General features: G+C 52.6%; 2 protein-coding genes across 4 annotated transcripts in view; one reads left to right on the forward strand and one right to left on the reverse strand.

Moving 5' to 3' along the window:
• MDM4 (MDM4 regulator of p53) overlaps window positions 1–4,441 on the forward strand; it is a 23,758-nt gene extending 19,317 nt beyond the window's left edge. For all 3 annotated transcript variants that reach the window (XM_037410365.1, XM_037410366.1, XM_037410364.1), the window contains exon 11: window positions 853–4,441. In XM_037410365.1, coding sequence (XP_037266262.1) covers window positions 853–1,407 — 555 coding nt within the window. In that variant the 3' untranslated portion in view covers window positions 1,408–4,441. The remainder of the gene's footprint in view (window positions 1–852) is intronic.
• Window positions 2,485–26,627, reverse strand: part of LRRN2 (leucine rich repeat neuronal 2) — a 46,963-nt gene continuing 22,820 nt past the window's right edge. The window contains exon 2 of the mRNA XM_037410345.1: window positions 2,485–19,752. Within this exon, the coding sequence (XP_037266242.1) occupies window positions 17,364–19,454 (2,091 nt within the window). The 5' untranslated portion in view covers window positions 19,455–19,752 and the 3' untranslated portion in view covers window positions 2,485–17,363. The remainder of the gene's footprint in view (window positions 19,753–26,627) is intronic.

The raw sequence follows: 26,627 nt of genomic DNA on the forward strand, positions 1-26,627 counted from the left end.
GGCCTTTTGTCAGTAGGAGAGCCTGCATACCTGCCGGTGTAATGTCTTTGCCCTTGCAGTGCCTTTCTAAGGACAGAACACAGTTTTTTTCCCTGTTTAAATGAAAAAAACAAGGTGGAAAGAGAGAATAATCCGTAATTACTGGGTTGTCGCCCCTCCCCACTACCTCATTCCTCTTCTGAATTCCCTCATGATGGATATTGAGGGACATCAAATTTGTGTTCTTTGATCTGTCGTTTTTTACTCCCAGTCCTGCAGGCTGCCTTTTGAGGTTTTGTTGTAAGTCAGCAAAAGTGTATCGTGATACTCTTTGCATAATTTTCTAGACTGTGCTTGCTTGACAAATTAGGACATCCCTGGCATTGGACAGCTGAATCATAGCTCTGAACTTGGGCAGTTCTTGCCCTTGCTATGTGGGGTAATTAAGTAAGCCGCTCTTAGTTGTGCAGATTCAACAGATGCTAAGTGATTAGCGAGTGGGGGAAATATATTCCTGACTGATTCCAGGAGCTCTACCCTTGAATTTAGAGTGAGATACTGAAAATGCAATAAACTGCACAGCTTGAGAACGTTGTATTCTTCCAGAGTGCTGAAGACTGGGAAGAGGGGAGAACAGATTTTAATGCTTAAGAGATCTGCATCTGTAGATGCACAGGGGTAGTCAAATTCTCTTTAGGCTTTCTGTGGTGCTGGTAATCAAACCAGCAATCGTGCGTTTGCAGGCTTAAACTTTGTAATAAATGTCCTTTTTTGATGAAGCTTCTTTGCTGCTTTTCCTATGTAGAGGAAATGAGCCGTATGCAAGAATACGCTAACTTGCTGCTGTTTTTGTCTGCCTCGATCATTCCTCAGGACTGCTGGCAATGCACCAAATGCAAGAAATTTAACTCTCCGGGCAAACGGTACTGTTACCGCTGCTGGGCCTTACGGAAAGACTGGTACTCAGATTGTCCCAAACCAACTTACTCTCTTTCTCTGTCCAACATTGATGCTATGCAAAACAAAAATGATGATGAAGGGATAGATGTCCCGGACTGCCGAAGGACTATTTCTGCTCCAGTTGGCCAACCCAAAGACTTGTACATGGTAGAAAACAAATCACGTGTAGATCCCTGCAGCTCTATTGAGTCTTTGGATTTGGCACGAAAATGTGAAAGCAAGGAGTCTCTGTTGCACTGCACTGAGCATAAAAAAGAGGAAGAAATACAGTCTTTAGAGAGTATTAAAAAAATACTGAATCCTTGCTTCTTATGCCATCACAGACCACGAGATGGGAATATTGTCCATGGAAGGACTGCTCACCTTGTGGCCTGTTTCAAGTGTGCAAAGATGCTGAAGAAAAAGAGATCGCCTTGCCCAGTGTGCGGGAAAGAGATCGAGATGGTGATCAGGATCTTTATGGGGTAGTTGTGCCAGTTCAGGCCTTCACCATAAGATAGCACACAGGTTTTCTTGCACTCACACAAACCCTACCGTCAGAGCTCTGCCAGTGAATACCAAAGAGAATTAAGATTCAAATCTGACCAAGAACACTGAGGAATCCTCTGCATTAAATGAAGCAGCACCCACTTTTTGATGTCCGTTTAAATTAAAGCCCGTAGGGAGCAGGGAGTGACCGACGTGGTGTCAATGCCTCAGCTTTGAAATTGGCTAAATCTTTGAATTTCAGCTCAGTCGTGTCACTAGGATTCTCTGTTCTAACAACTGGTCCTTGAAGAAAACAAGTTTTGGAAAGGATTATAACTTTGGCTGTTGGAGTGTTGTTCTCCTGTAAGTCAAACCCTGTGCAATGCCTTCTAAGGATGGAAAGTGCGGGGGAGTCTGCATCTGGGATACATATATATATATATATTTAGGGGTAGGAAAGAGGGTGGGGGGGAAGGGTAGACCAAGGTGTTTGCGATTTAGATAAGCCATTTCTCCAAGGATCAGTTCTCCTGAGGGCAGTGAGAAATAAATAACTTGGTTTCTGATTTTTTTTTTTGTTGTTGTTCGTTTAATGTGCGTTTGTTAGACAAGGTGAAGGTCCTTTTGTTCCCAGACTTGAAATAAGTCCTCTGAAACTTTTAATCTGTAGCTATCTCAGGTCACATATCAGACAGCAAAGGAATAGGGTGTTTTAGTTTGTTTTGTTATTGGATCTTCTAATTTCTGTTGATTCTTTTTTTCATTTTAAGTACAGTTCTGTGTCATCTTGCGTAGCTTTGTTGAAGCCTGTCCAGTGTTAGCTCAGAATCTGCTCTGCCCGCTGGATTAAATCGTAATGGCTCTGCATATGTGGGGATATCCTCACAGCTCTGTGCTTACAGCACCATTTCAACTTCTGCCTGCCTCATCTCATCAGGCCAGCCTAGACAGAAGGTGCTGACTCTAGGGTGCAAAGTGGCTTTAAAGACAGGATTGAGGGGGAAAAAAAATAGTTTCTGTAAAGCACCAATTGCAGCTGGTTAGTCTATGGGCTGTGCTTGGTGTGATTTTTTTAAAAATTTTCTCCACCGATTTTCTTTCCCTGCGATTTTAACGCTTCAGAGCTGTTTGGAGCATTTATGCTGTCCTTCAGAGCTCTGCACGGCTGCTCTACTGGCTCTTAAAACCCAGCTGGAACTTAATAGTTTAAAAACATCTTAACACTTTTCTGAGATCATATCCTAGAGTGTGCTCAGGTCTTCCGCAGCCTTCCCGTTCTCCAGGGCTGTGGAAGCCCCGCAGCATGCAGAGTAGCAATAGTGCCTTCACCAGCTCTACGGGCATTTGAATTCAGCGCAGCGTGTAGAATAAACCCTGTTCTGTCATCCTCTCTTACCATTCCCTCTCTAATCTAGGAAGTATACCTGAAGACAGAAAAAGAGAAGGTCGTGCTCGTACCTTGGTGCTTCTCTAAGCTGTTGTCCCCTTCTTGTCCACACTCCTTGTCCTGGTCCAGCCCTAGCAGGCCAGGCATGCAGTGGAAGGCGCTAGAACCTGCCCAGCAAACTGCGATATCAAAATTGTTTCTCTGCAAAGATGTCGGAGTAGGTGTTACATGCCATTGCTGCCTGTCGTCGCCAAAGGCCAGATCCAATGTGCGTTTTGTATAGTATTGTGATTATTTCTACCTTGGCTATAATTTAGACTATTGTTGTTGGCTGTTATTTACAGTTGTGTTTTAAAAAGCGGAGGGTAACCGTGTGGCGTTTTGGTGCACTGTAAGTCCATGGGAATTGGTCCACATGGAAAAGCTGACTTACTGCTCCCTTAATTAAAGGGCTGTTAAGTTGCTGGTGATGCACTTTAATAATGCTAAGATCAGCGGTGTTACCTCCTGGAATCGTCGAGGGGAGTTCCTGCCAGGTCGTTTTTTTCCCTTTTCAGGTAGTTTCTCTCCTTTTAAGGGTTTTGGGCTCAGCAGGGTGTGTTGTGGCACTTTGTGGCACTTCTGAATACTGTGAATTCCCCCTTGCCCCGATTGCTCCTAAGAATTAAATGTTTTGCTAAAAGCAGTTTTATTGAATTGTTCAGATCTGGCCGCACTGAAAAAAAAAGCATGTAATTTGTGTTGGGGGTGAAAAATCGAGAAGTCAGGAGAGTTTTAAGTTGCAGTAATGCGGTTGAATATCCCTACCAAAATCCTACTGAGATCTGTGTGCAGCTTCCATTACTAAATGAAACTTGTTGTCAGTGCAGCAGTTTGTGATAACAAGCAGATCTGCAGGATAACTTTCAGTGTAATGATCTTTGCATCTGTGACTTCTTGCTCAGTGTAACCACGGTGTTTACAACGTGCAGTTATCAAGTTCTTAATTCTTTTTAACTGAAATAGTTAGTGGACGTAAGATACTACAATGTTACACTTGATTTTCCTTCCTATAGAAGAATAAGCTATTGCAGTGCGAGCTCGTTGTGTGCAGCTTTAACTGCCCAGGTTGTGGTTGGGGCTTGGAGGGGGGTGGGTGGGGGTGGGAGTTTTAGTACAGGAGAAGGGGAGAAGGATGTTTTATTGCTTTAAGTCTAAATAAGTAGCATTTTACCAAGAACTGCTCTTCTGAGGCTTCTTGGGAAGAGTGGACTTGAGGTATGGGTTGAAGAACTAGCTCAAAGCACTCGGCTATGATACTTTGCAGCGCGGATGAGATCCTGGCCAGGCAGGGGTATTCCTTTCCTTTTCTACAGACATGGCAGTTAATGTGGAGTCCTAGTTCAGAAACTCGTTTTTTTAGAGGAGCTGAGCATTTACCCGACGTAGGTGTGAACTCAGGTCCTCTGAATCCATCATTGGTGTGTCGTGGTGGGTGACAGTGGGCGACAGTTCTCTCTTACAGTGGTTTTACTATGAAGTGCAATATGAGAGAAGAGTTCCTTCGTGATCTTTAGCAGTCATTGCTGCATGTCTGTTAGAAGTGTTGAGTGCAAGTGTCTCTTGATGCCCAGACTGAAAAGGTTTATGTTTCACTGCTTTTGTTTTTTTTTAAAATGACATTTTTTTAACGACGTTGGTTGCTGTTCCTCGGGAACCTGCTGAAGTCTTACTGGCACAAGTGTATCTATAGGTCAGGTTTCATTTACTAGATCCCTCTGCTTTTCAGCCAGAGGAGTTATGCCCAGAAACAGCAGATTTCTTAGTCTGGTGGGTATTTAAATACAGTATGGGAGCCGTGGGGCTCGCAGCTGTATAGTGCTGTTCAGCACATTATAGTGCTCTGCAGCGTGAAACCACGTGAACTCTCCGTATTGGCAGCCAGAGGTACACGCGTTGCATTTACTCCAGAAAGTCTTTCCAGTTCAAGTGCCTCTTCTCCGTTACTCTCAGTGACTTGTTTACTGACATGCCCAGCACATCAGCCTTTTCTTCAGCGCTCTCCAAAAACCTCTCAGCGTCCCTCGTCAGCTGAGACGTGTTATCGAGCCAGTTTAGCCTGAACAAAGCCGCTACGTGAATTACAAAGATCCTTTGCAGCAAGCCCCCAGAGTGCTTATTTCTTCTGAACGGGGGGTGTTTCCACCAAGACACCTATGACCTTTCTGCCTTGTTATGTATTTATTATGGGGTGTGACTGTGATGGAAACCATAATGTAGCTTGCGAGGGTCTGCTCCATCCTGCGTCCAGCACAGATTGTATCTGCTGCTGAGAAGCTGTCCTTGCAGAGAAAAAGCAGCTGTTGGACAAATGGAAGTGGAAATGGAGCGGAAACTTCTCAAAAGCCATCAGGATCGCTTGCTTTTGCCTGCTCACACTCTACCTGTTCTGAGTTTAATCTTCCAGTCCTGGAAGAAAAACCAAAATGCTCTCACTTAGAGGCCTTCAGTGAAGGCTGACTGTTTTGGAAGATGCCATGATTAAGTGATTGAAGAAAGAGCCAGGGCACTGGTCTCCGTTCTGTCTTTGTCCATAAGCCGAGCGAAGTACATGTGCGTGCTCTTTGGCCACCTGGACACCAGCAAGCAGCATCAGGAACCTTGAAAAGGCGATACTGCAAGGCTGTGCTATCAAGAGCGAGACCCACAAATCATATGGGGATGATAAACTGCGTTTGGAACAGCTCCAGAAGCACAGATGACCTTCTGACTCCAGCTTTTCTGCTCTGGAAGTCCTTTGGTTGTCTGTCCACAAGGACTGGATTTTTCCTTGCTCCTTTGGAAACGGGGGAGACCTTGCTGCTTGTGACTACATGGTAGTGTCTGGCCGGCAGAAGAGCCGGCTGCCACAAGCTGGGTTACACATCCCATCGACTTGTTCTCTGCACCTTATTATCCAGGCAGCCGTTGTGATTGCAGTCTTTTTCTGTGCTGTTTTGCCCTGGTGACGTGCACTTGCTGCCCACAGCTGTGGGGACGAAGCCATGCCTGCCACGCTGAGCGGGCGCTTCAAGTAGCTGCAACCCCCTGAACACTGCAGGGTCTTACCTTCAGAGTCTCTGCCTGCCAAAAGCCATAACCACAGCTGAGGATCAGTCTGAGAAGATGGATGAAGAAGGCAGGAACATGTTGTACCTCTGGCAAAGATAAAGACTTGCTGTTCCGGAAAGAGTGATCTACTGCTGGATCTCCCCAGCACCGTTCCCTGCATCCCGTTTGTTCCCCAGATACGTTTTTCTTGTTTAGAAAGACTCCGTGGTTTGATGTATACCCGCACAGTCACTGCGGTAGCAAGCAGGGGCGCTTGCTAAACAACATCTGTGTGTTTGCACTATTTAAAAAAAGGCATGTATCACGACATTGATGATAAGTTTTTGTGTCCTGAGTGTAATAAATTGTAATTAAATTCAGCGCATTCTATGATAACATAGGTTTATTTTTTCATTTGTACGGCATTTTGGGGAAAACCTTTCAAGTAAAGGCCTGTTAACTGTTAAGCAGCCTGTCACCTTCTGTGTGTCCGTTTTCCGGGTGGGAGAGACCTCCCGTCCCTCCCGGGATATGTCTGCCTTGTAGCTGGGAGGGGAGGCTGGAGCCACGTACGTGTTTGCAAACAGCAGGGGAAGTGCTTAGGCTTCATCTTCTGAGCCAGCTTAAAAAAAGCACTTGCAGGGTTTGGTTTTAAGCTGGTTCCCCAGTCCCACCGCCACCAACAGCTGTAGCCACTCCAGGTTCCCAGGAGGGGCAACCGCTGCATCATTTACTTGCGGTAGCGCCAGGAGGTTAATTCGCCCTTCTCCAACTGGTTTTAAGGCTGTTTGCTTTGCCTGCAGGATGGAAGCGGCCCTGGCGAAGGCAGCAGGCAGCCGCTGCACCCCGGCATTCAGAGCTCCCCGGGCAGACACCTCACTAGAGGGCACCCAGCGGCCGTGCATGGCGTGGAGCGGGGTGCTGGCGTTCCTTTGCAGCTCTCCCCTTGCCTCCAAGCTGTACAGACCCAGCCGGTGCTGGTGGCACAAATAGGTTGTGCTGAGGGACACGGGGGTTTGGCTTTCACTGATTTGCCTCCTGGTTTACAGCGCTGGTGTAGACCGGCAGGCTGCACATGAGCAGGAGGAAGACAGATGAGCACAGTCTCCTCTTTTGTGTTGTAAACTAGCCCCACGTATGCCCAGCGGTGATTTGTCACTAGTTGCTTGCCAAGGAGGAGATGCTGCTTCATAACGAGGAGCATCTCAGTCGTTTTGTAGGAAAACAGTAAAACTCCACCTGCGGCGTTGGAACGGAACTGGAGCTGGTTCCCCCATCCCCGACACGACGATACCTGCTGCCAGAGGGCAGAGTTGGTTGTATTTATGGTCCTGCCCCAGCTTGTCCCCTGCCTGTGTTTCTGTGAGCAGCTTTAGGTAGGGCTGATGGCCAGGATCACCTGTTGGCAGGCAGCTGGGTTGCACCCAGCAGCCGTTTCCATTCTGTCCTGCAGCAGCTGTAAGAGCAGCAATTAGACTTGTTGGTAACCTCTGCCAATCTTAAGCCTGCAGGGAAGTTTCTGGGTCTGCCCCGACAGTCCTTTGTCTGTCTAACCTTTCCTTGCACCCTGCCCACAAAACCAGCCTGGCTCAAACTGCTCCAAAGCACAGCATGAAGTAGAACATCTGCGTCCGTCCTGTTTGCCAGGGGCTGTGTTGTGCTGGTGAGATCTGCCACCCTCCCTCTGCCCACCCTGGGCCAGCAGCAGGCAAAAATCAATCCTCCCCAGCTGTAACAGCAGCAAAGTGGAGTTGTTCACCTCTGGGTTTGACTTCTTAGCAGGAGAGGCTGGCCAGATGCATGCTGAAAGGAGATGGTTCTTCATCTCTATGGGAAGCGACAGCATTTCATCTTCCTCAGAGGTGCAACCACGTTGTATTTCTGGGAGGAAAGAAATACGGTTCCGTATCTTTTTTTGCTGTAGCCTGTCGAGTAGTCAGAGCTTGGTATTCCAACCCTGTTCAGCTTCTGCCCTCTGAAGTCTCTCTACCTCACCATGCCTCTTTTTCCTCATCTTTTGTAGGAAAGTGACTATTTTGGGGCAGGGTTTGCAGCACTCCCAGACTCCCTTAAGCAGTTGCAGGTCTGTGCAGGAGCAGCCTCTCAAACCTGTGCTCTTCAGTCTGTTGCCTGGGAGCCGGCAGCGCTTCTTCCTCCTCTGCCTTGGGGTAACAGGCTGAAAATAAACAGCCTCGCTTCATCCAGACACCTTCCCCAGAACTGTCAGTGATGCAGACATCAACATCAGGAAAAACAAGAGCTCTCTGAAACTCAGTCTGGTGTGAGCCACGCTGCTGCTGTCCCAGCCACCAGCACAGGCTGGGAGACCCCCCCTCAGGGGTCTGTCTGGGGTCTCCAGCTGGAGCTTGCTGGGGTGAGGAGGCAGGTGGTGCAAAACCTCGCCAGCAAAGCAGGCTCAGCACCGCAGGCGTGAGCTGCCAGTGCACAAAACCCAGGCTGGTTTTAAGAAAAAATGCAGCTTTTTCTTCTAGCAGCTAAAGGCTCGTTAATTTGAGGATTGAAATGTCTGCACAAGTGGCAACTGGCATCGCTGTCCCAGCGGCTGGTCCGAACAGGGATTAAAAGGAACCAGCGAGAGACCCCGGGGTCTGGGGAAGCAGAGGGAAGCGCTGCAGGGGCTGAGCCATCTCCTGCACAAGGGATGGGGCTCTTGGATCTGCACGTACCTTTTCTTTCTGGAAAGCCGGACCAGCCTCTCTGCGCTTTGCCTTTACAGCCAGTTAATGAGATAGTGGTGCTGTGCCTCCGAGAGGAGCAGAGCCCCGGTGCCCACCGAGGACTTGCACTTTCCCTACACAGCACCGGAGACACCCCTGTACTGCAGCATCCTCTAGTTTAACCGGTGGCAAATCAGGCTTATTTACTGGTGTGATTTAGTGGGTTGCTTTAAATGGCATGTAAATGTTTGCATACCGCTTTGAGCGTGGGAGCAGCTTTACAAGTGCTAGCTATTGTTATTTTGCTTTAGAAACCATGTTCTTAAAATCAATACCAGAAAGAAGAATGCCTGAGCGAGCTAGTTGACTTGCTACGATACTCTTATTATTGCCATTAGCAAAAAAGATCGTAACCCACGCTGACACAGCCCTTCCAGCGCTGGGTGTTGCTCCCCTTCAGTATAAAGCAACGCTTGCTTCGTCATGGGAGAGCACCCTTAACTCTGACCCTTGCTTGAAAAACTCTTTTCTGCTTATACTCGGAAAATACAACATGTTGCAGTCAGGCCTTTAGACTGTAAAATAAGAGGGGAAAAAAAAAAAAACCCAAAACAACGGAATGCACAGAGAATACATTGCTTCTGAATGCAGAAGTCTGTGAATATTTTGGCGCCGATCAGCTGTGCTACGAGCGCGGGCTGTGCGTCGTGTGGGCAGAGCAGGCTCTCCGTCACCCCTGTGCAATTTGAATTCTCTGGGTTGATAGTGGAAACGTGTAGGTATCCTCCCTGGACCCGATTCTGTCCTGCTGGCTCTCCAGATGCTTTGGGGTTTATCCCGAAGCGGGGCCGGCACTGGGTACCCGCTGTCCTTGGAGGGATGGGCACAGCCTTGCTCACCCGCTCCTGCCTCCAGCCCACCGAGCTCCACCAGCCGCTGCAAGGGGTGTTTCTCCCGCACGGTGCTGAGCTGAGGGCAGACTCTCATTTTTGGGTTTCCCTTTCTTTTTTCTTACCACCTGCCCTTGCTGGAGTCCAGGTGCAGCCCTCGGCGGTCCAGGGGTGCCAGGGTGGAAAGCTGGTGCCTGCCCCGGCTGCTCGCAGTGCTCCCCGCAAGCCGTGCTCAGCCGCCTGGAGGAACCGGTATTCCTGCCTTTGCTGGAAGGGGATCTTTTATTTATCTCCTTGGTGACTTTATGTGGATTTAATGTTCTATAGGTGCCACCTTCATCTGTCTTCTCCCCCCTTTTCTTTAACCTTGTTTGTGTAATTACTGTGCCCAAATTAAATATTTACTGTTTTCTCTGTACTGGTGAGCCTCCCAGTTCCCTTCCACTTTCAATTAAACATTTACTAGGTGGGCATCAGCGCTTCTGCAAGGCCAACAAACCAGCCCCCCTCGTTAGGTTTTTTAAGTGCTTGTTATTATCGTTCAGCAGAGCACACCGTAAGTTAAACCTAAACCCCGGCGGCACACGCACGCTCACCCCGCAGCGCCGGGCTGCGGCTGGATGGGCGAACACGTGTGTTTGGGGGGCTCTGGCTGCCCCCAGGGCGCTGGATGGGGTGGGCTGGGGACAGCCCTGCGACAGGGACACGGTGATGCTGGGCTGGGCATCGCTCCCACCGCAGCTGGGAGAGATGGAGGGCAGCAGCCTGCCCAGGCAGACCCGGTGTCCATCCTCAGGCCGTGCTGGCACAGGGCGCCTTCCTGCAAAACAGGCAGAAATGGGAATTTCTCATCACTCCGCTGTAATATTTATAATTAACTAACTTTTTAGATCAATATTTTATCAGGAAGGTTGCTGGGGTAATTCACGCTTCGAGCATCTTCCAAGTGAGGGAAGGCAAGGCTGTTCGGAATAATGAACTTTTTGCTAGTTACCTTTCATGAACCAATAAATCTTTAATGCTAGCTGGAAATTTAATAATGGAAATTTAGTCTGTGACCTCAAAACTTACAGAAAAAGGTGAGGGAAGCGGAGGGGGCTGAGCAGGAGGAGCAGCAGAGTGGCAGGCAGGAGCTCGGTGGCACAGCTGGCGAGGGAAGCCCAGCCCAGGTGGCTGTGGCAGTAGCGATGCTGGGGAAGGAGCTGGAGGACCTACAGCCCCACGCACGCACCGTGCTCAGCACCACCACGGTCACGCAGCTGCTGGGCAAGAGAGCCAGAGAACAGCGGGGTTTCCAGGCAAGCTGTTGAGCCCAGGGGTCGAGAGACACCATCAGCTCCTGGCCCTTCCTCAGCGGCAGGGCACTCTGCACTGCACGCTGCATTTTATTTCCGAGCAGGAGAGAAAATGCTTGTACCCCCACAAGACTTTTACCCCCCACCACCCTGGGCTTTTGGGGAAGAGCATCGCCAGCCTCCTCCACCCCAAAGCAGCCGGTTTTTTCCCCCCTGTTTGTCAGCAGCCGAGCGCGGCTGTCGGGGACCTGCATTATTTATCTGCTCAGTAACATTTACTGGGATCTAGTGTTTAATAACTGTCACTCCAATATATCTTTTCTTAATCCCCTCAGATCTGTTGCTGTGGCAATTTTAAATATTTATCAACGCCGTTTGTGTGTTCACTGTTAAGGTTGCAATTTTCTTGTAATTAAAGATTTACAAGACACTGCTCAAGATTTAGAAAGGATTGGCAAAGATCAAAGCTGTTTGGTATTCACACCAGACACCACCAGCTTGCAGGAGGTTTTCCCAGGACCCCAGTACACAGGTGATGCTGCAGACCTCCCCTTTCCATTTTGTTAGTTCTGCTGTTGCTTTTAGCAGTTTTTGCTGACTCTCCTTGCGGAGGTGGGAGCTTTTGCCCCCCCTCCACGTCTCCCCATATCTTGCTGACACAGCTGAGTCCCTGCCACAAAACCTGTATTCCTCAGGGCCTCATCCAGCCCTGGGGAGAGCCCCCCACCATCAGCTGCTTCAACTGGTTCCTGCACTTGCTGCCTGCTGCTGCCACCGCCGAGCTGGGCTCTGGCTCGTTATTCCCTATTAATATTCATTCCCCGTCACCGCGAGCCCTGCCTGCCTTTCCCCGCTCCCTTCCCATTTAGCCACATGCAAATCCCAAATCCATTCCCCTTCCCCCACCTAATCAAGATTTAACACGGTTCCAGGAGTGCTCGGGAGCAGCGAGGGTAGCGGGGTGCCCCACGCATCCCACTGGGAGCAGACCCTGCGATGGGAGCAGGGTGAGCTGCTGCTTGCCCTGGGGTGGCCACAGCCTCCCACGCTGTCACTCGCTGTGGGGTCAGCCCCCCCCAGACACCCTAAAGTCCCACCCAGGTGTGCATCGCTTTCTTAATGAATTAGTTAAGCCTGTCTGGCACCAGCAGCACAAGCAGAGGCTGTGGCCAGCAGCAAGCACCCGTCTCACCAGCACACGAAGCATCTGTGGCCCATCGGCACTGCTGGTGTCTCCTGCGATGCTGCTGCGCATCCTCGAGTCCTTGCTCCTCCAGACCCCCTGCACCACGGAACAAATTCAAGCCACAGCAGCATCCCCTGCAGACGGCTCAGCCATCAGAAGAGCCAGTGCTGGGAAGGGAGCTGGGCTTCCCAAAATCCTGCCTGATGGAGAGGGAAGGCAAGAGGCTGCGAACAGCCAGGCTGTGCAAGCCGGCAGAGGAGCTAACTGCAAACCACCCCCCAGAGAGGCCAGCGCTCCTCTGGCTTCAGACAGCTCTAAACTAACCTCATGCCACCTCTCCTGCCCCGCTACTTTCCCATCAGCCTGATTTTAGCCTCAATTTCCCACTTGAACACAGCTGAATCCATTTACTGGGGCTGGCTGGGCTGCTCTAGCAGGGGGCAGGAGCTGCTTCAGCTCGGAAAGGCCGGAAAAGGCAACGGGAAGTAAATGAGCTGCAATCATTTCTCCTCTGTGACTCCTGCCTTTGCCTTTTCTTCCTTTTTTCAGTGACTCCTGGTTGTAAAGGCCAACGAAGTGCTTGTCTCCTGACCGCAGTGCGTGCTTGGAAGGGGAAAAGGGGCTGAAGTCCTTAAGTCACTGGGTGGCTCTGTGCCTCAGTTTCCCCACCTGTAGATCAATGATAAAGGCGGGAGGGGGAGAAGTGGCGAAGCATTTGGAAGGAGAGCTGCTTGCCAGGGAGATTGACAGGTAGATTTTCCTAAAGGTTTTGAAAGCTGCACCTGCTTCATCATAATGGCATCATGCATATGGATAACACCGCTGACATTTCCCAAGGAGGCTGGGTGTTTTAATTTAAATCATTCTTGAGGAAGTGCTGGGGAGAGGAGGAGAGGTCTGCTTTGATTCTGTAACGAACTAATAAATACATGCCTGTCATGCTCCTCCCGGAGCCAGAAAGCCTTTGGTGCAGGCAGGCAGGCCGCCAGCCCAGCGAGAGGTGCCGAGGACGGGGCATCTCCACCGTGGGGCCCTCGGCAGGTGCAAGGGCTCTGCGAAAGAAGGACACGATGATGGAGCCGCTCCAAAAATCAGTTTTATTAGGTGCTTAAAATAGAGCTTGGCACGCAATGTTCTCGGTTGGTTTTGTCGAGAGAAGCTCAGTTGCATATGAGATCCACGATGCTGTTCGGACCGAGGAAGAGGAGGAGGGGTAGAGGGCAGAAGGAGCAGAAATGAGGACTTTTACTGCTATCCTCAAAGTGAAGGTAATAAATTTAAAAAAAAAAAACCAACAAAAAAACCCCAACAAACCCCAAATGAGAAATTAAACCTGACGAACAGCTAAAGGAGAGTGGTTTATGAGAGAGAAACCAGTGCCTGGGGGTGAGACCTGCTGGGACAGGCTGGAGGAGAAGCATTTCCCAAATGATCCTTTGACATCCCAGATGGATGGAGGGGGAGGACCAGGAGGTGATGGAGGCACCCCTGCTCGCCTCCCCCACCCGTTGGGACCCCCAGGGCTCAGCTGGCAGCAGCCAGGAGGGTTGGTGGGTGTTGGTGACGGTCTCTTGGGCTTGAGAAATTTGGAAGCCTCTTCACTAGAGCATCTCCTTGAGAGCTGCATCCCTGCCTGGCACTCGGAAATGGAGATTGCTATCCCCTGGTACCAGCAGAGAATCGTTTCGGTTGAAAAAGACCTTTGAGATCATCAGGTCCAACCGTTAACCCAGCACTGCCAAGTCCATCACTAAAACATGTTGCTCAGCACCACATCTACGTGTTTTTTAAACACCTCCAGGGATGGTGATTCCACCACCTCCCTGGGCAGCCTGTTCCAACGCTTGACTACCCTTTCAGTGATGAAATTTTTCCTAATATCCAACCTAAACCTCCCCTGGTGCAACTGGAGGTTATTTCTTCCTGTCCTGAAAGCTGCTTCAGTGGTTAATTCCTTCTGCTGCTTAAAAAAACCCTCCACATCTTGTTTTTGAGTTGCCCTGACTCTCGCCATGATTAAAGATTAAAGAGCTCTCTGGTCGAGAGCGTCCTGGGTCAGATGCTTTCCCCCTTTCTGAAGCATCTCTACCTCCTGCCACATCCTTGCTTTCTGAGTAGGGAGGCGAGACCCTGCAGGATGAGCCTGCTTTGGCACCTGGGGAGCTGCTGCCCGTTGAAGGGAACTTTAAGATGCAAGTAGATTTCGCCGCGCCTAAAAAGCCCCATTCCCGCTGCCTGGCACCCCAAAATAACCCTGGTGCGCGCTAGCAAATCCTCCCCAGGTGCCGAATTCAGCTGCCAGGCAGAGGACAAGCTGCAAGTCCCAATCACCAGCCCTGTAAAACCTTGTAGCTGCTGTAATTCACCCAGTGAGGTTCATTTTTGGCTGGATCCCTGCTGATGAGGAGCGTGAGCATCGCTTCCCTGTGCGGGGGGCTCGGTGCTGCGGGGAGGGGGCAGCCGGGGCTGCTCCCCCAGCCAACCGTGCTGGGAGCTGCAGGGCACCCAGGGTGGAAGGGTGCTGTGGGGGGGATGTGAGGTGCTTGGCTCTGTCCTGCCTCCTCCAGCGAGGGCTGGCGTTAATTCAGGGTCTCTGAGCAGATGGGACCTTGTCCCCCCGGGTGACAGGGGACGGTGCTGGTGAGGCTCTGCCCGCAGCTGCTCCAGCTCCACCTGCCCCATCCAGGCTTGGGCACAGGGGGACAGGGAACAGTTTACGGAGCATTTCTGCCCATGAAAAGCTGGTTGGTGCTTTAATAATAAATAACAACAACAATAAATAGTGTATGAGGCATCTATGGTGCTCTCAGCTGATGTCCTCGGAGGAAGGGAGGGAATAGTTCACAGCAAAGCTCCTGTTTTGGGGCACTGGGGGGGTGATTCAGCCACCCCCGTTCCCGTGGGGACCCTGGGCTGGAGCACCCACCCGGGGACACTCCATGCCGGGGACCCACTGGAACACAAGTCCTGCAGCGGTGGGTGCCTCCCTCTGAACGCACTGCAGAGAGCTCCTCGGGTCGCTCCTGGTTTCAAAGGAGATCGAATTAATTGGATGTATCTTGCATTTTAATCCCTGGTTTGCCGGCATTGCTTTTAGATGAGAGCCGGCAATTCAGGCAGCGGCTGAACCTTCACCTCCCGTCCCAGCGTGGCGGCAGCAGCCGCGATAACCGTGATCAAAGAGGCTTTTTCTCTACACCTAGAAAATTACAGCCTTAAGGGGCTCGGTCCTTGCTTTCTTCGGGAACCGAGGATGGTTTTCGCAGGGAGCGGGATGGGAGAGGGGATGGGAGAAGCAGGTGCTGCCCAGGGCTCAGCCCGCACGTTGCAGGGACGAGCAGGATTAAATCAGGGATGCATTTACACCTGGGAAATTTCTCAGCAACTATTTCCATATGTTCCAGCACCAATTTAGCTGAACCACAGGGAATATATTTTGCATTTACGTTTCCCTGCTGTACAAAAGGCAGAGGAGAAAGGCTGTCTCTGGCCCTGAGTCTGCAAACACTGACGGCTGCACACCTGAGCACAGCTCTGCAGCCAAATATTTAAAGCAGATCATGCCTCTAATTCAGCAAAGTATTTAAGCCTGCACTTAACTTTCAGCTTGTGCTTAGGGCCTCTGGAGAGCTCGCCGGGTCCTGAACACATGCTGAAGCGCTTTGGTGAGTGGTGGTGGTGTGCTGAGCGGGGACCGGGGAGAGCCATTACCCTCCGAAATAATTACCCGGTGAAGGCGCAGAAGCCGTTTCGCGTGCCTGGCTGAGCACGGAGCTTATCCAGCGGGGAACCATCTCGCTTTGGCTGGAAGATGAATGAGAAGTTCAAACAGCTTTTTACTGTGTCAAGGTTTTCTGGTCCCTTCAAAGCCCCATGCATGCAGCAATTGCGCTGGCACAAGCGGCTTTGCCCAGGCGGGTACCACATCGGCACGGAGATGCTACCTCCTGGGGTACCAGCACCCCATCACTCCCAGCAACCCACCAGGTCTGGCTGGGATGGGTTTTTTTCTTGGTTTTTCCCATGGAAGGACCCCCAAGCGAGGGGCCAGCCAGGCTCTGCGTGCACCCGTGCCCACAGCACCGGCTGCGCTGGGCTCTCTCAGGGCCACGTGTGGGTTGGTAAAGGCACGTTTCATTTAGGGTTGCAGTTAAACCGACCCCAAAGTCCTTACCTTTGATAAGCAGGGATTAGGTTTAGGCCCAAGCAAAGGGATGGCTTGTTCACGTTTACCAGGGAGGGGAACATCACCGGCAGCATCGGTGCCCATGGAATGGGAGGGGAAGGGCTCCTTCAGGCTCACTGACTTGGGGTCGCTCGGTCTGGCACAGCTCAGGCGGCACTGGGGCTGCCCACTGGTCCCTTTCATTTGCAATTTTAATTGCTTATCAGGAAAGGAAGCAGCAACAGCCCAGGAGAGCAGGTTTTGCATCCCCCCCTTTGCATAGACAGCAATGCACAGGGTGTGGGCAGGGCCCCCCCAGTCCCTCCTGCATCTGGAGCAAGGGGATCCTACCACGAAGCCCTCCAGCTGCACACCAGTATACAAGGATGTCTTTTTTTTTTTTTCCTCTTTTTTTTTTTCCTTTTTTTGTACAAAACCAGAAAAGCAAGAACTTCTTCCCCCCCCCCCTTTTCTTCCCATTTTTTCCTCTATTTTTTCCCCCTTTTTTAACATTATCCACAAAAGTTTACAAAATAGCCTTGAGATTACACCTGCGGGATACAGGATCCAATCAACTCTGGCAGAAGCTGGCCAGCCCTGCAGGGATGCCAATTAGGGGATGCATCACCATCGTCATTTCTGTTTCTTTTGCCCAAAGTCCCCTCCTTTCCCCTCTGCTTCCCTCTGTCTGATGGCAGCGAGCAAACGACAGGGCAGCGGGAAGGTGCTGGGGCTGGATTTGTGGCTCATTATCTGAATGCTCAAAAAAAAAAAACACCAAACCCAACAAAAACCCAAACAACAAAAAAGAACATGTATCCCAAAGGAAAAGGCTTTTTTTTTGTATTTCCCAAACAGGGACTGTCCAGCAAAGGAGCTGACACTGTTGGGGTGTCTCGTGGTGCCAGGGGGATGCGGGGAAGAGGTGATCATCTGTATGGCTCTTCAACCGTTCTGGGCATCGTCCCCCTCGGGCTCGGGCTCCTCTGAGCCCTCCCGGCTGCCCAGCGGGTGCTTTCGGGAGCCATGCACAGATCCGGACCCTATCCATGGATCCAGACCCTGCCAGGACCACGACGGCGCTCTGCAAGCCCCGTGGCCACATCTGCTCCTCTCCATCTGCCACGCTGCTTCGACTCTCGGTCAAGTCCATGAAATTCTTTTTCTTCTTTGTTTGTTTTTTGTTCAGTTTTGTAGTTTAGTTATTTTTTTGGTAAAAAATAGTTTCTCCCTCCCCACCCCCAAACCACTGCACCCCACAGTCAGCCCTACCACTGCATCAGCCTTCAGCAGTCCAGGGGGGCTGCTTGCACCTCCACGGCCAGGAGCTGCCCCCCACGTTGTCCCCGAGCCCAGGGCTGGGCGAGGGGGGGATAGACCACACGCACGGCCGTGGCACCCCGGAGCAGCTCCCCGGCCCTCCTGGGCTCTGCCCCAGCACCGTAGCGAGCTACGAGGCTGGCAGCAAGGAGCAGGAGGCAGAGGACCAGCATGGTCAGGAGGCTCTGCCTGCCCTCCAGGAGCCAGTAGCGGTGAGCAGCCTCTTTAGTCCTGGTGTTCACACAAGCCACCTTGGCCTGCAAGTCTACAAAGGCCACGTGGAGGCAAGCCCAGTAGTCCGTGTCCTGGTGGAGCCGGGTGATGTTGTACGTGTGGGTCCCCATGGGGATCCGGGCCATGTTGGTCATGTCCAGGTTGGAGCTGAGCAAGAAGCTGGACCAGGTGAGGTTGGAGGAGATGGTGTTGAGATGTGGCTTCCAGGCAACCAGGATGTGGTAAGCCTGGACATCCACCACCACCAGCTCCAGGCTGTCCTCGCTGAGTGGGAAGGAGTGGTTGACCGTCACGCTGACACTCTTGGTGTCTGCCCCGAGGAGGTTGTGAGCCACGCAGGTGTACAGCCCGGCCTCCTGAGCCGAGATCCCATGAATCTCCAGCGTCCCTTCAGGGTGCACCTTGTACCACCCATCTTCCGCGTAGGGGATCAGCTTCACCCCCGCAGGGGTCACCCAGTAGATCTCCGGGTCTGGCTCCGCCAGAGCTCGGCAATGCAAGGAGACATTGTCACCATCTGCCACCTCTAAGTGGGAGGGGAAGCTCTTGGTGGAGATGAGGGGCAGGCACTGGTCCGTCATCTCCCGGAAGGGGACATCCCGAATGTGCCTCCTCTTGAGGTCAGGGGGCTCGGCGCACAGCGTGGACTGGGGTTCGATGAAGCGAATGTGGTTTTCCGTGCTGTTGACCCAGCGGATGACGCAGTCGCAGCGGATGGGGTTGCTGTGGATGCTGATCTCCTGCAGGTTGGGCAGGGACTCGACCGTCTGCTTATGCAAGGCACTTAGGGCGTTGTTGTTGAGCATGAGGGTTTCCAGTTGGGGAAGGTGGTGGAATGCGTTGGGGTGGATGAAGGACAGCTTGGGGTTGTTGGTCACGTCTAGCTTGGTCAGCTCAGGGAGGTTGATCAAGGCAAACTGGTCTATGGACACCAGCTCCTCCATGTTGTTGAGCCCCAGCTCTTTGAGGTGCAGCATGTTCGTGAAGTCGCTTTGCTTGACCCTCTGCAATGGGTTTTTGTTCAGATCCAGGAATTTGAGGCCAGGAACTTGCTGCAGTGCCCGCTTGGGGACATTCACAAGCTTGTTGTCATAGAAAGAGAGACTCTCCAGGCTCCGCAGCCCTTCCAGTGCATAGTCCGAGATCTCCCTCAGGTTCATCCCAGCCAAAACCAAACTCCGCAGGTTCGACAGGGGCCTGAAATTCATATCCAGGATCGCATCCACTCTGTTGCCTCCAATCATGAGGATCTCCAGGCTGGGGAGCATCTGGAACCAGCGGCTGTCGACCGTCCTCAGCAGGTTGGAGTTGAGGTGGAGGCGCAGCAGGCTGCTGAGGCCGGAGAAGGCGTGGGGAGCGATGCGGCGGAGCTGGTTGTGGTTCAGGTAGAGCTCCTGCAGGTTGCCCAGCCCAGGGAAGCTGCCATCGGGCAGCTCCGAAAGCTGGTTCTCCTCCAGGTGCAGGCTGAGCAGCTGGGGCATGCTCCTCAGGCCAAAGTCCCAGACATCGGAGAAGCTGTTCTGTGACAGGTCCAGCTCCGAGAGGTTTCTGAGATAGTCCAGCTCGCTCTGCTCAAGCCGGGCGATATTGTTGCTTTGCAAGAGCAGAGTCTGAGTCCCCTCCGGCAGGTCTTCGGGCACGGTGGAGATGAACAAGTCATTGCAGTCCACGGTGGCAGCCTCCCGGTACACGGAGCGGGGGGTGTACCACGGCCGGATCTGGCAGACACACTGCGGTGGGCATTTGACCTTCCAGGGCACGATGGGGATGGCGGTGGCGGCCACCACGCAGAGCAGAAGTGAGCTGGTTTGGAAGCGTCTCATTTTTGGCTGGTGGGACCAGCTTCTTGCCAGGCAGGAAAGGTTCACAGGGTGAATCCGGAGCAGGGCATGGGGTGACAGCCAGGTGGGGACAGCATCTGTGGGAGAAGATGCTCCATGCGAGCCCCTGGCACCGATCAGCCCCTGCTGCCGGCTGCCCTGCCTGGTCCCCCCTGCCGAGAGCACATAACACCCGTGACCAGGGCTGGCACCTTCAGTCAGAGCTTCGCCTTTTCTTCCTCCCCAAGTGGTTCATTTTTGTACTTGGCCGAGTCTTTCAGGTTCCTCCTCAAGGTCATTCCTGAAAGAGGCCAGACAACAGGTTGTGTCAGAGGAGACCTCATGCACGTGGTGAACAAGCATCGGTGAGAATAAGCAGGCTGGAGAGGGAAAGCCCCATGCTGAGGACCTCCAGCACCCTGCCCAGCCTCATGACAGACGAACACGTCCATTTAACCTGGTTTTACATCGATAGCATTAACTGTGCCCTCCCACCCCAAAGGTTTTGAGTGTAATTAGCTCACAGATGCTCTGCCCAGGATAACGAGCAAGCCCACGGACCAAAGGCTTTCCCCTGAGTGGAGCTCAACAGATGCTGGGAAGAAAAAGTCTCCATGGGGGCAACGTTCCCCCAGACTCTCAGGACTCTGCCTGCTGCCCATCACCCTCCCAGCACAAGCACCCCTCACCCCAGAGCTCCCAGCCCTATTTGCAGACCCCTAATGTGGTTTTCCTTGGTGGGCTTCTGGAAGAAACACGTCCCCAAGCCCAAACCTCTTCCCTAGCACCTCTAGCAGAAGCCCTGGAGGAGCGTGCGTGGGGACCGCAGGCTCCAAGCTCAGTTTGCTTCACACTGGGATGGAGTCTCAGACCCATCTTCCCCCTTTCATTTCTCTGCCAGGAAAGCAGTAAGGACACCCACCTCTGCACAAAACTTGGACCTTGAGGCCTGAAGTAGCCAAAAGGGGAGGGGCTGGTGGCCCAGAGGGCTGATGCTGGGCAGAAAGCCAAGCTTTTAGGGCAAGAGCAGTACACAAGCAAGCAGACACCCCCCCCCCCCCCCAAACTTCTCCTCCAGCATAAAGCCCCCTCCCCCCCCCAGCTGCTTTTAAAGCACTGGCCCAAGGTGGGGGCAATTTCCTGGGGGCAGGAAACCCTGACTGGGCTCATTAGAAGCTCCTGGGGGGGTGCAGAAGCCCCTTAAGCCCCTCCATGCCGCATCTGACCCTGGCTTTGCCCCTTTGCCTTGCAGCTTTTCCAGGGAAGGGGGGTTGGGGGTCCTCAGCGGGGTGTTCAGCGAGGGGCTGAGTGAGCCCCCCAGCACCTCCCTGCCCCTCTCTCGATCTGGCCACGGGGTTTGGAGGAACCAGAGCTGGCTACCGCCCCACCCTTGATTTTTTTTAATTTGCTACAGCTCTCCTGACCCACACTGACACAAACCAAACCGAGCCCCAAAGCTTCTCCCCATTTTAAAAGCCTCTCACACAGCAGGAAAACCATTTAAAAACAGCCAGAGTGGGAAAAGAAAGCTTTTCTCCAAGCAGCTTTTACTTTATCACCCTCTTGTCCTCCCTGTAAAGGGCTTCCAAGCAAAGTTTATTCAGCACCGACTCATCCAAGCCTTGCGCCAGAATTGATCCCGCATGCTTCCCTTCTTGCCTGCTGTGAGGGCACTGGCTTTTAAACCATCTCCCGGAGAAACAGCATTAAAGAAGGGGCAGGCTGTATTGATTTCTGCATCCTTCTGATGGACCCACATCTTTCTTTTTAAGTGCACAGGCATTTCTGTGACTATAAATCTCTCCAGCCATTAAAATATTATAGAACCTTTTCTCCTTAAAAAAATAATATGGAGGAAGGTGGGTTTTGATTTTTTTATTTTATTTATTTCCTTAAGGCTGTGAAGAAGAGCCCAGATGAAGCACCTTGTTCCAAACTTCATTTTACAGGGAAAGTTCCCGGCTCTGCTCTTGGGTGGTGTCTCACAGGGTTTGTGGCTGTAACCATGTTTTATTACTTTTGCCCAGCGTGGGATGGGGTCGCAGCACTGGTGGCTGTGGAAAGTCTTGCAGGTAGCACGATGCCGTAACAGTCCAAGTGTTTGTATAAGTAATAGGATCAAAGCTTGTAGAAAAATGTCATTTTTTGCAAACTCTGGGTACTAAACTTCATCCCTCATGGTTTCAAATGGCACGGAGCAAACCCAACGGGGAGTGCATCGGTCGCGTGTGGTCCTGGCTGTGGGGTGTGAACCCCGGGGAGGACAGTCCTTGTGAGGGACCCCCCCTCTGCGGTGACAGCCCTGCTCCCTGGTGACAGCAGTGACACCCTGGGGGTCCTGCACTCTGAATTCCTGCAGGTCATCCAAGGGGGAGTGGGGAGATGGGGAAGGAGAGGTGCTGGTTTCTTTTTATCCATTACCAGAGTGAAGTCAGGCTCATTATTTCTTAATTAGGCACTGAAGCAGCCTGCAGGTAGCATGCAAACTCATTTAGCCTTTTATTGCGCTGCACCAGAGATGGATGGTGGGATGGACCAGGCAGTCCTGCAGCACCCATGACTATGGTTTTAATTCTATCCGTTTCAAAAGCCTCCCCCCGCAGAGCTGCATCCCGGCCAGCCTGGGGGGTGGGTGCAGGAGCCCAGGCTGCTGAGAGTTAGGGATGGGGGTCCCAGAACACCTGGACCTCGAGGGGCTCACCCAGGGGAACGGTGGGGTTGATCCCCCATGTGCAGCTTTGCAGCGATTCACGTGCACACCGAATCTCCCCGTATTCCCGAACTCCCACCCGCCCCATCCATCCACAACTCCCCAGCAGCAGCAAAGCACCAACTGTGCCCCAAAAGCCCTTGTTTTCCCCCCAGACAGACTCAGGGCACAGAGCATGGCAGGAAAGCAGAGGGACCCAGGATTTGAGGCTAACAAATAGAGAGATGAGGCTCGAGACGCAGCCGAGGTTGTGAAGCTAAGTGGTGTCTCCCAGGGAGCCCAGATTTCATCTGCTCTCCCAGACAGACTGATCTGCTGCCTTGCGGGCGGTGGGAGGATGCTGCCCGGGATAACGGGAGCCTCGCTGAAGCCAGGATGGGAAAGGGGCACAGCAAGGAGGAGCAGGGATGTGGCTTGCTGGAATCTGCCAGGGCCAGGTGGGGACCAGGACCCCCTCCATGGCCAGGCTGGGCTCCAGCGAGGGCACAGGTCCCACCTCCCCACCAGCTCCAGCAGCCCCTGGCTGCTATTTTAGGCTCTTCTTCGGCGTGGGCTGCGGTGCAGCGAGAGTGACAGCAGGGAGCTGGGTGACGTTTCTGCTCGGGGTTTGTTTTTTTTCTGAAAATGTAGAGCCACGGGGCTGAAACATTTGCTGCAGTGCCCTGGCACGCTGGGAAATGGAAAATACCCCCAGTTTCCTTTTCTGCCCCTGCAGGCCCCAAGCACGGTCCCCACACCGGGGATGCTACTGGTCTCTTCCATACTCTCCCAGCATTTACCCAGTTCCCTTGTCTCCGTAAGGCATTTCTGTGACTTCTGCCTTCAAGCCTGGATTTCTCCCAGGTACAAATGTCCATCTCCCCTGCCACACAGCTCTCTGCAAAGCGTGATTGCGAAGAAGCTGGAACCCCAGTCTGCCTTTGGTAAGGATTTTATCCAGAAATGGTCCCCGAGGAAAGGAAAGTGCCAGGGCCAGGCAGAGTGTCTGTGGCACTGCCCCATGTCATACGGACCTGAATTTGTCACAAGCCCACAACACTGTTGACAGTGTCACTTGCTGATGGGGGGGCTCAAGGAGTATCTTTCCATCCCAGCCAGGTGTGCTCAGGAATGGAGAGGGGGATACAATGGAGAAATATGGAAGGAAAAGGAATAAGAGGGAATGAAAGCACTACAAGGAGATAAAGAAGGAGGATCAGAGGTGAAAAGCAGAAGGAAAGGAACAAAGACCATCAGATGTGAGGCTGGAGGGGGAGGAAAGACAGGGAGCGCAAGAGAGATGGGGTGCGCAGTGCTGGGAGAGGGGAGTGCAGCTGCAGGAACAGGCAGCAGAAGCCCAAGGAAAGAGAAAAAAAAAATAGAAAAGCAATGAGAATGAGAATTGATGAGGCACAGAGAAGGGAAGAGTCTTTTCATCAGCAAGTTTGCTGGATGAAGCCAGGAGATAAATCACCCAGTGGAAGGAGCCTTGGTCTCAGTGCTTGCACCGGCTGCCTCTCTCCCTCTGTCATCTGTCTAATAGCCTGGCTTCGGGAGATAAATGGCTGCAGCTGAGCCCTGGGCTCTCCTGCCCTTCCCTCTCCTCTCCCTCACCACATCCAGAGGAGCCCGATGCTTCCCCCGGCGAGCTGCTGGGTGGGGAGGTGATGGACAGCCCCCACACCCCGAGGGGGACAGGGAGCACCCCGCAGGCTCCTGGGGTCCCTTGGGTGGGGAGAGCCAGGAGCGGGGCCACGCTCAGCTCCTCTCCACAGGCAGCAGCTGTCCCTCAGCGATGTCCCCAAGGGGTAGCAGGCTCCCTGCATCTTCCTGTGAGCTCCTGCCAGCCCCTGTCTTTTTTGGGTGATGGCTCTAAGCAAGCAGTGTGCTCAGCAGCCTGCAACATGGCCATCAGTCTCGAGGCTTTCCAGCGATGCTGCACTTCAGCAGCTGCTAAGCCTTCACGTCCCTGCCACCGGCCCTGCCAGCTCCCGGCGGAGGCAGATGAGAAGCGGCAGTCGGATGCTGTGGGAAAATCCTCCCCCCGCCTGCCCCCGCTGCCTTTTGCTCTTTTTGACGGCGTGATTCAGATCTGCAGCCAGCCCTCGGGAGAAGACGCCCAACCTTCATCCTGCCCAGGGTGGGAGGCTGGGAACGACCCCGGCATCGCGCCCTCCAGCCTTGCTGGGTTTGCAGCCGGAGACACGCACGTGCTGCTGGTCCTGCCTCTCTGCACGCTGACGCACCAGCACACCGAGCTGCACGGCCCTGCCGTACCCCCAGAAAAGGAATTTTTTGGCAGGTCACCTCGCCCAGCTCTCATCCCTGGCTCCTCTGGGCTCAGGACTTTCCATGGTGACACCCAACAAAGTTTGTCCCCTCAGACTGAGGTCACATCTCCCCTGCTTAAACCTTTGTGTAAAAGCTTCACTTTTATTTGTGATAAAACCAACAAGAATTAAATAGGGTTCTGTATCAATTACTCGTAAAACTTAGAAATAGGGTACTCTGCTGTTATCAGAAACACTCCTATATCACTTTTTTTATCTGGAAGGAGATGCTATCTTCAATCCTGCAGGGCTTTGCTGTAACAGCCAGTTTTACAAGGCTGGCTCTGGGGTCTTGCTGCCTTCAGGGCTGTCACCACCCCTCGCTCCAGAGCAGCCCTCCAACCCCCGCCCCCCCTCCCCCCCCCAGATAACAACTCCTCAGGACCTCCTGTTTTCGGCAGTGCTGAGCACCCACAGTGTGTCATATGTAATATGAAATAAAGGAGATATATATAATAGGAATTAAAGGCAGCTGGAGGCAGCTGCGTGCGGTTCCACACACCTAAATCCAGGCTGGGGGGAGAGAGGAGAGGGTCCGCGTGGACTCTGGGGTCCCAGCAGACCAGCCCTACTCCTGCCGCCGTCACGATGCCGGCTGGGAGCGTGGCTTATTTATGATATTTTTATAGCAGTAAAAGCCTTAGTGCAAATGCAAAACAAACCCTTTCCTCCCCCTGGGTATCTCGTGCCTTCTGGGAAGTGAGCACAGACGATGACACCGCAGGCACTTTGTGGATGCATCCAGCCTGGGCCAGCCGCTTGCTCTTCCCATGGACCTTGTACGCTGCCCGGGGTCCCCATCGCTGCCTGCCCCCACCACGCAGCGCAGGATCAGGCCAGCCTGAGCTAGATCTAAAAGTACAGTTACAGTATGGCAAAGACATCCCAAGGGATCATTAAATCGCACGCATTCTGGATTAGCCACTTATACAACTGTGATACTAATGGTATCTATTAGATAGCTGTTAATCTTGAATAAAAGTTTTTAATGATCCACTATTTAACATACAATAACTGACGTATTAAATCTCAGTTAAGCTGCGGAGGTCAAGTCATTATCTGGGGGCTAATGGTGGCAGGGATGATGCGAAGACGTAACTCTGGATGTCGGGAAAAGGAAATATATATTCAAGTGTTATATAGGCTCTTGAAAGGTTTTTGTGGTGTAGGGACCAGCTGGTTCCCTTGGGCACTACAGGGGATGAAGCAGCGATGGGGCGGCTCCGGGATGTGGGCTGAGCATCCCCACGTGCCTGGGGGCAGGGGGAGCCCCAGGACCCCCCATCCCCACAGTCTCTTCCCTGTTGCTTATGGGTTCCGAGGGCTTTTCTCCATTTACACCAGCAAGGGGAGGAAGCGGTAGGTGAGAACCAGCCCGGCAGCCGGACAGGTGCCTCTGCAGGCATCTTGAGTTTGCTGCAGCTGATACCGGGACAGAAAATGGCAGAAATCGCTGTGTGAAGTACCTGACGCTTGAGTGAAGAAACCCATTCAAGCACCACTGCCCGGCATCTGCCCAAAGCTTTGTCAAAGACCTTGGCTGGCAGGTCTCCTCGCCTCACCCACAAAGCCCAAAACCCCCTGGCTAGGTCTGACTTCCCTTCCAGCACCTCCAACGTGTCTCAGAGGTTGCACCAGCTGATACTGGTGAGAGGGACAATGTGAGAAGGAAAACTTCACACACTGGGAACAGAGCACCAGGCTGGAGACCTCAGGGGAACCTCGGCTGAGCTCAGCTCTCCCATGTCCTGGGCTTTAATTTGCTCCTGTTGCTGATGGGAAACTCCTTCGTGCAAAGATTTGTGCAGGGTAACCCCCCAGCGGTGTGGGTCAGGATTTCTGGGCTCAGTCCCCATCTCAGACCTGTGCTGGGACTGTGGCAAAGCAGTTCAGGCTTGCTTTTCCCAAGCACTGCGTCCTTACAAACCCGGCACGCAAGGCAACGGCAGAGCAAGTGCTCGGTGTGTGTGGAAGCCAAATACATCCCCTCCCTCTTGCTGGTGAAAGGGGGTTGGGTTGTTTCAGCGATGCTGCTGGGGGATGCTCACCTCTCCTAGCAAGCATTTTCAAAGCCCTAGGGTGGCAAAGCAACTGCTCCGTTCGGAGCAAAGATCCCAGCGCAAACCTCGGCAGGGAGTTTACCACCGCGTCAGAAAA

Source organism: Falco rusticolus, chromosome 17 (genome assembly GCF_015220075.1).
Source record: "Falco rusticolus isolate bFalRus1 chromosome 17, bFalRus1.pri, whole genome shotgun sequence".
Classification (NCBI taxonomy): Eukaryota; Metazoa; Chordata; class Aves; order Falconiformes; family Falconidae; genus Falco; species Falco rusticolus.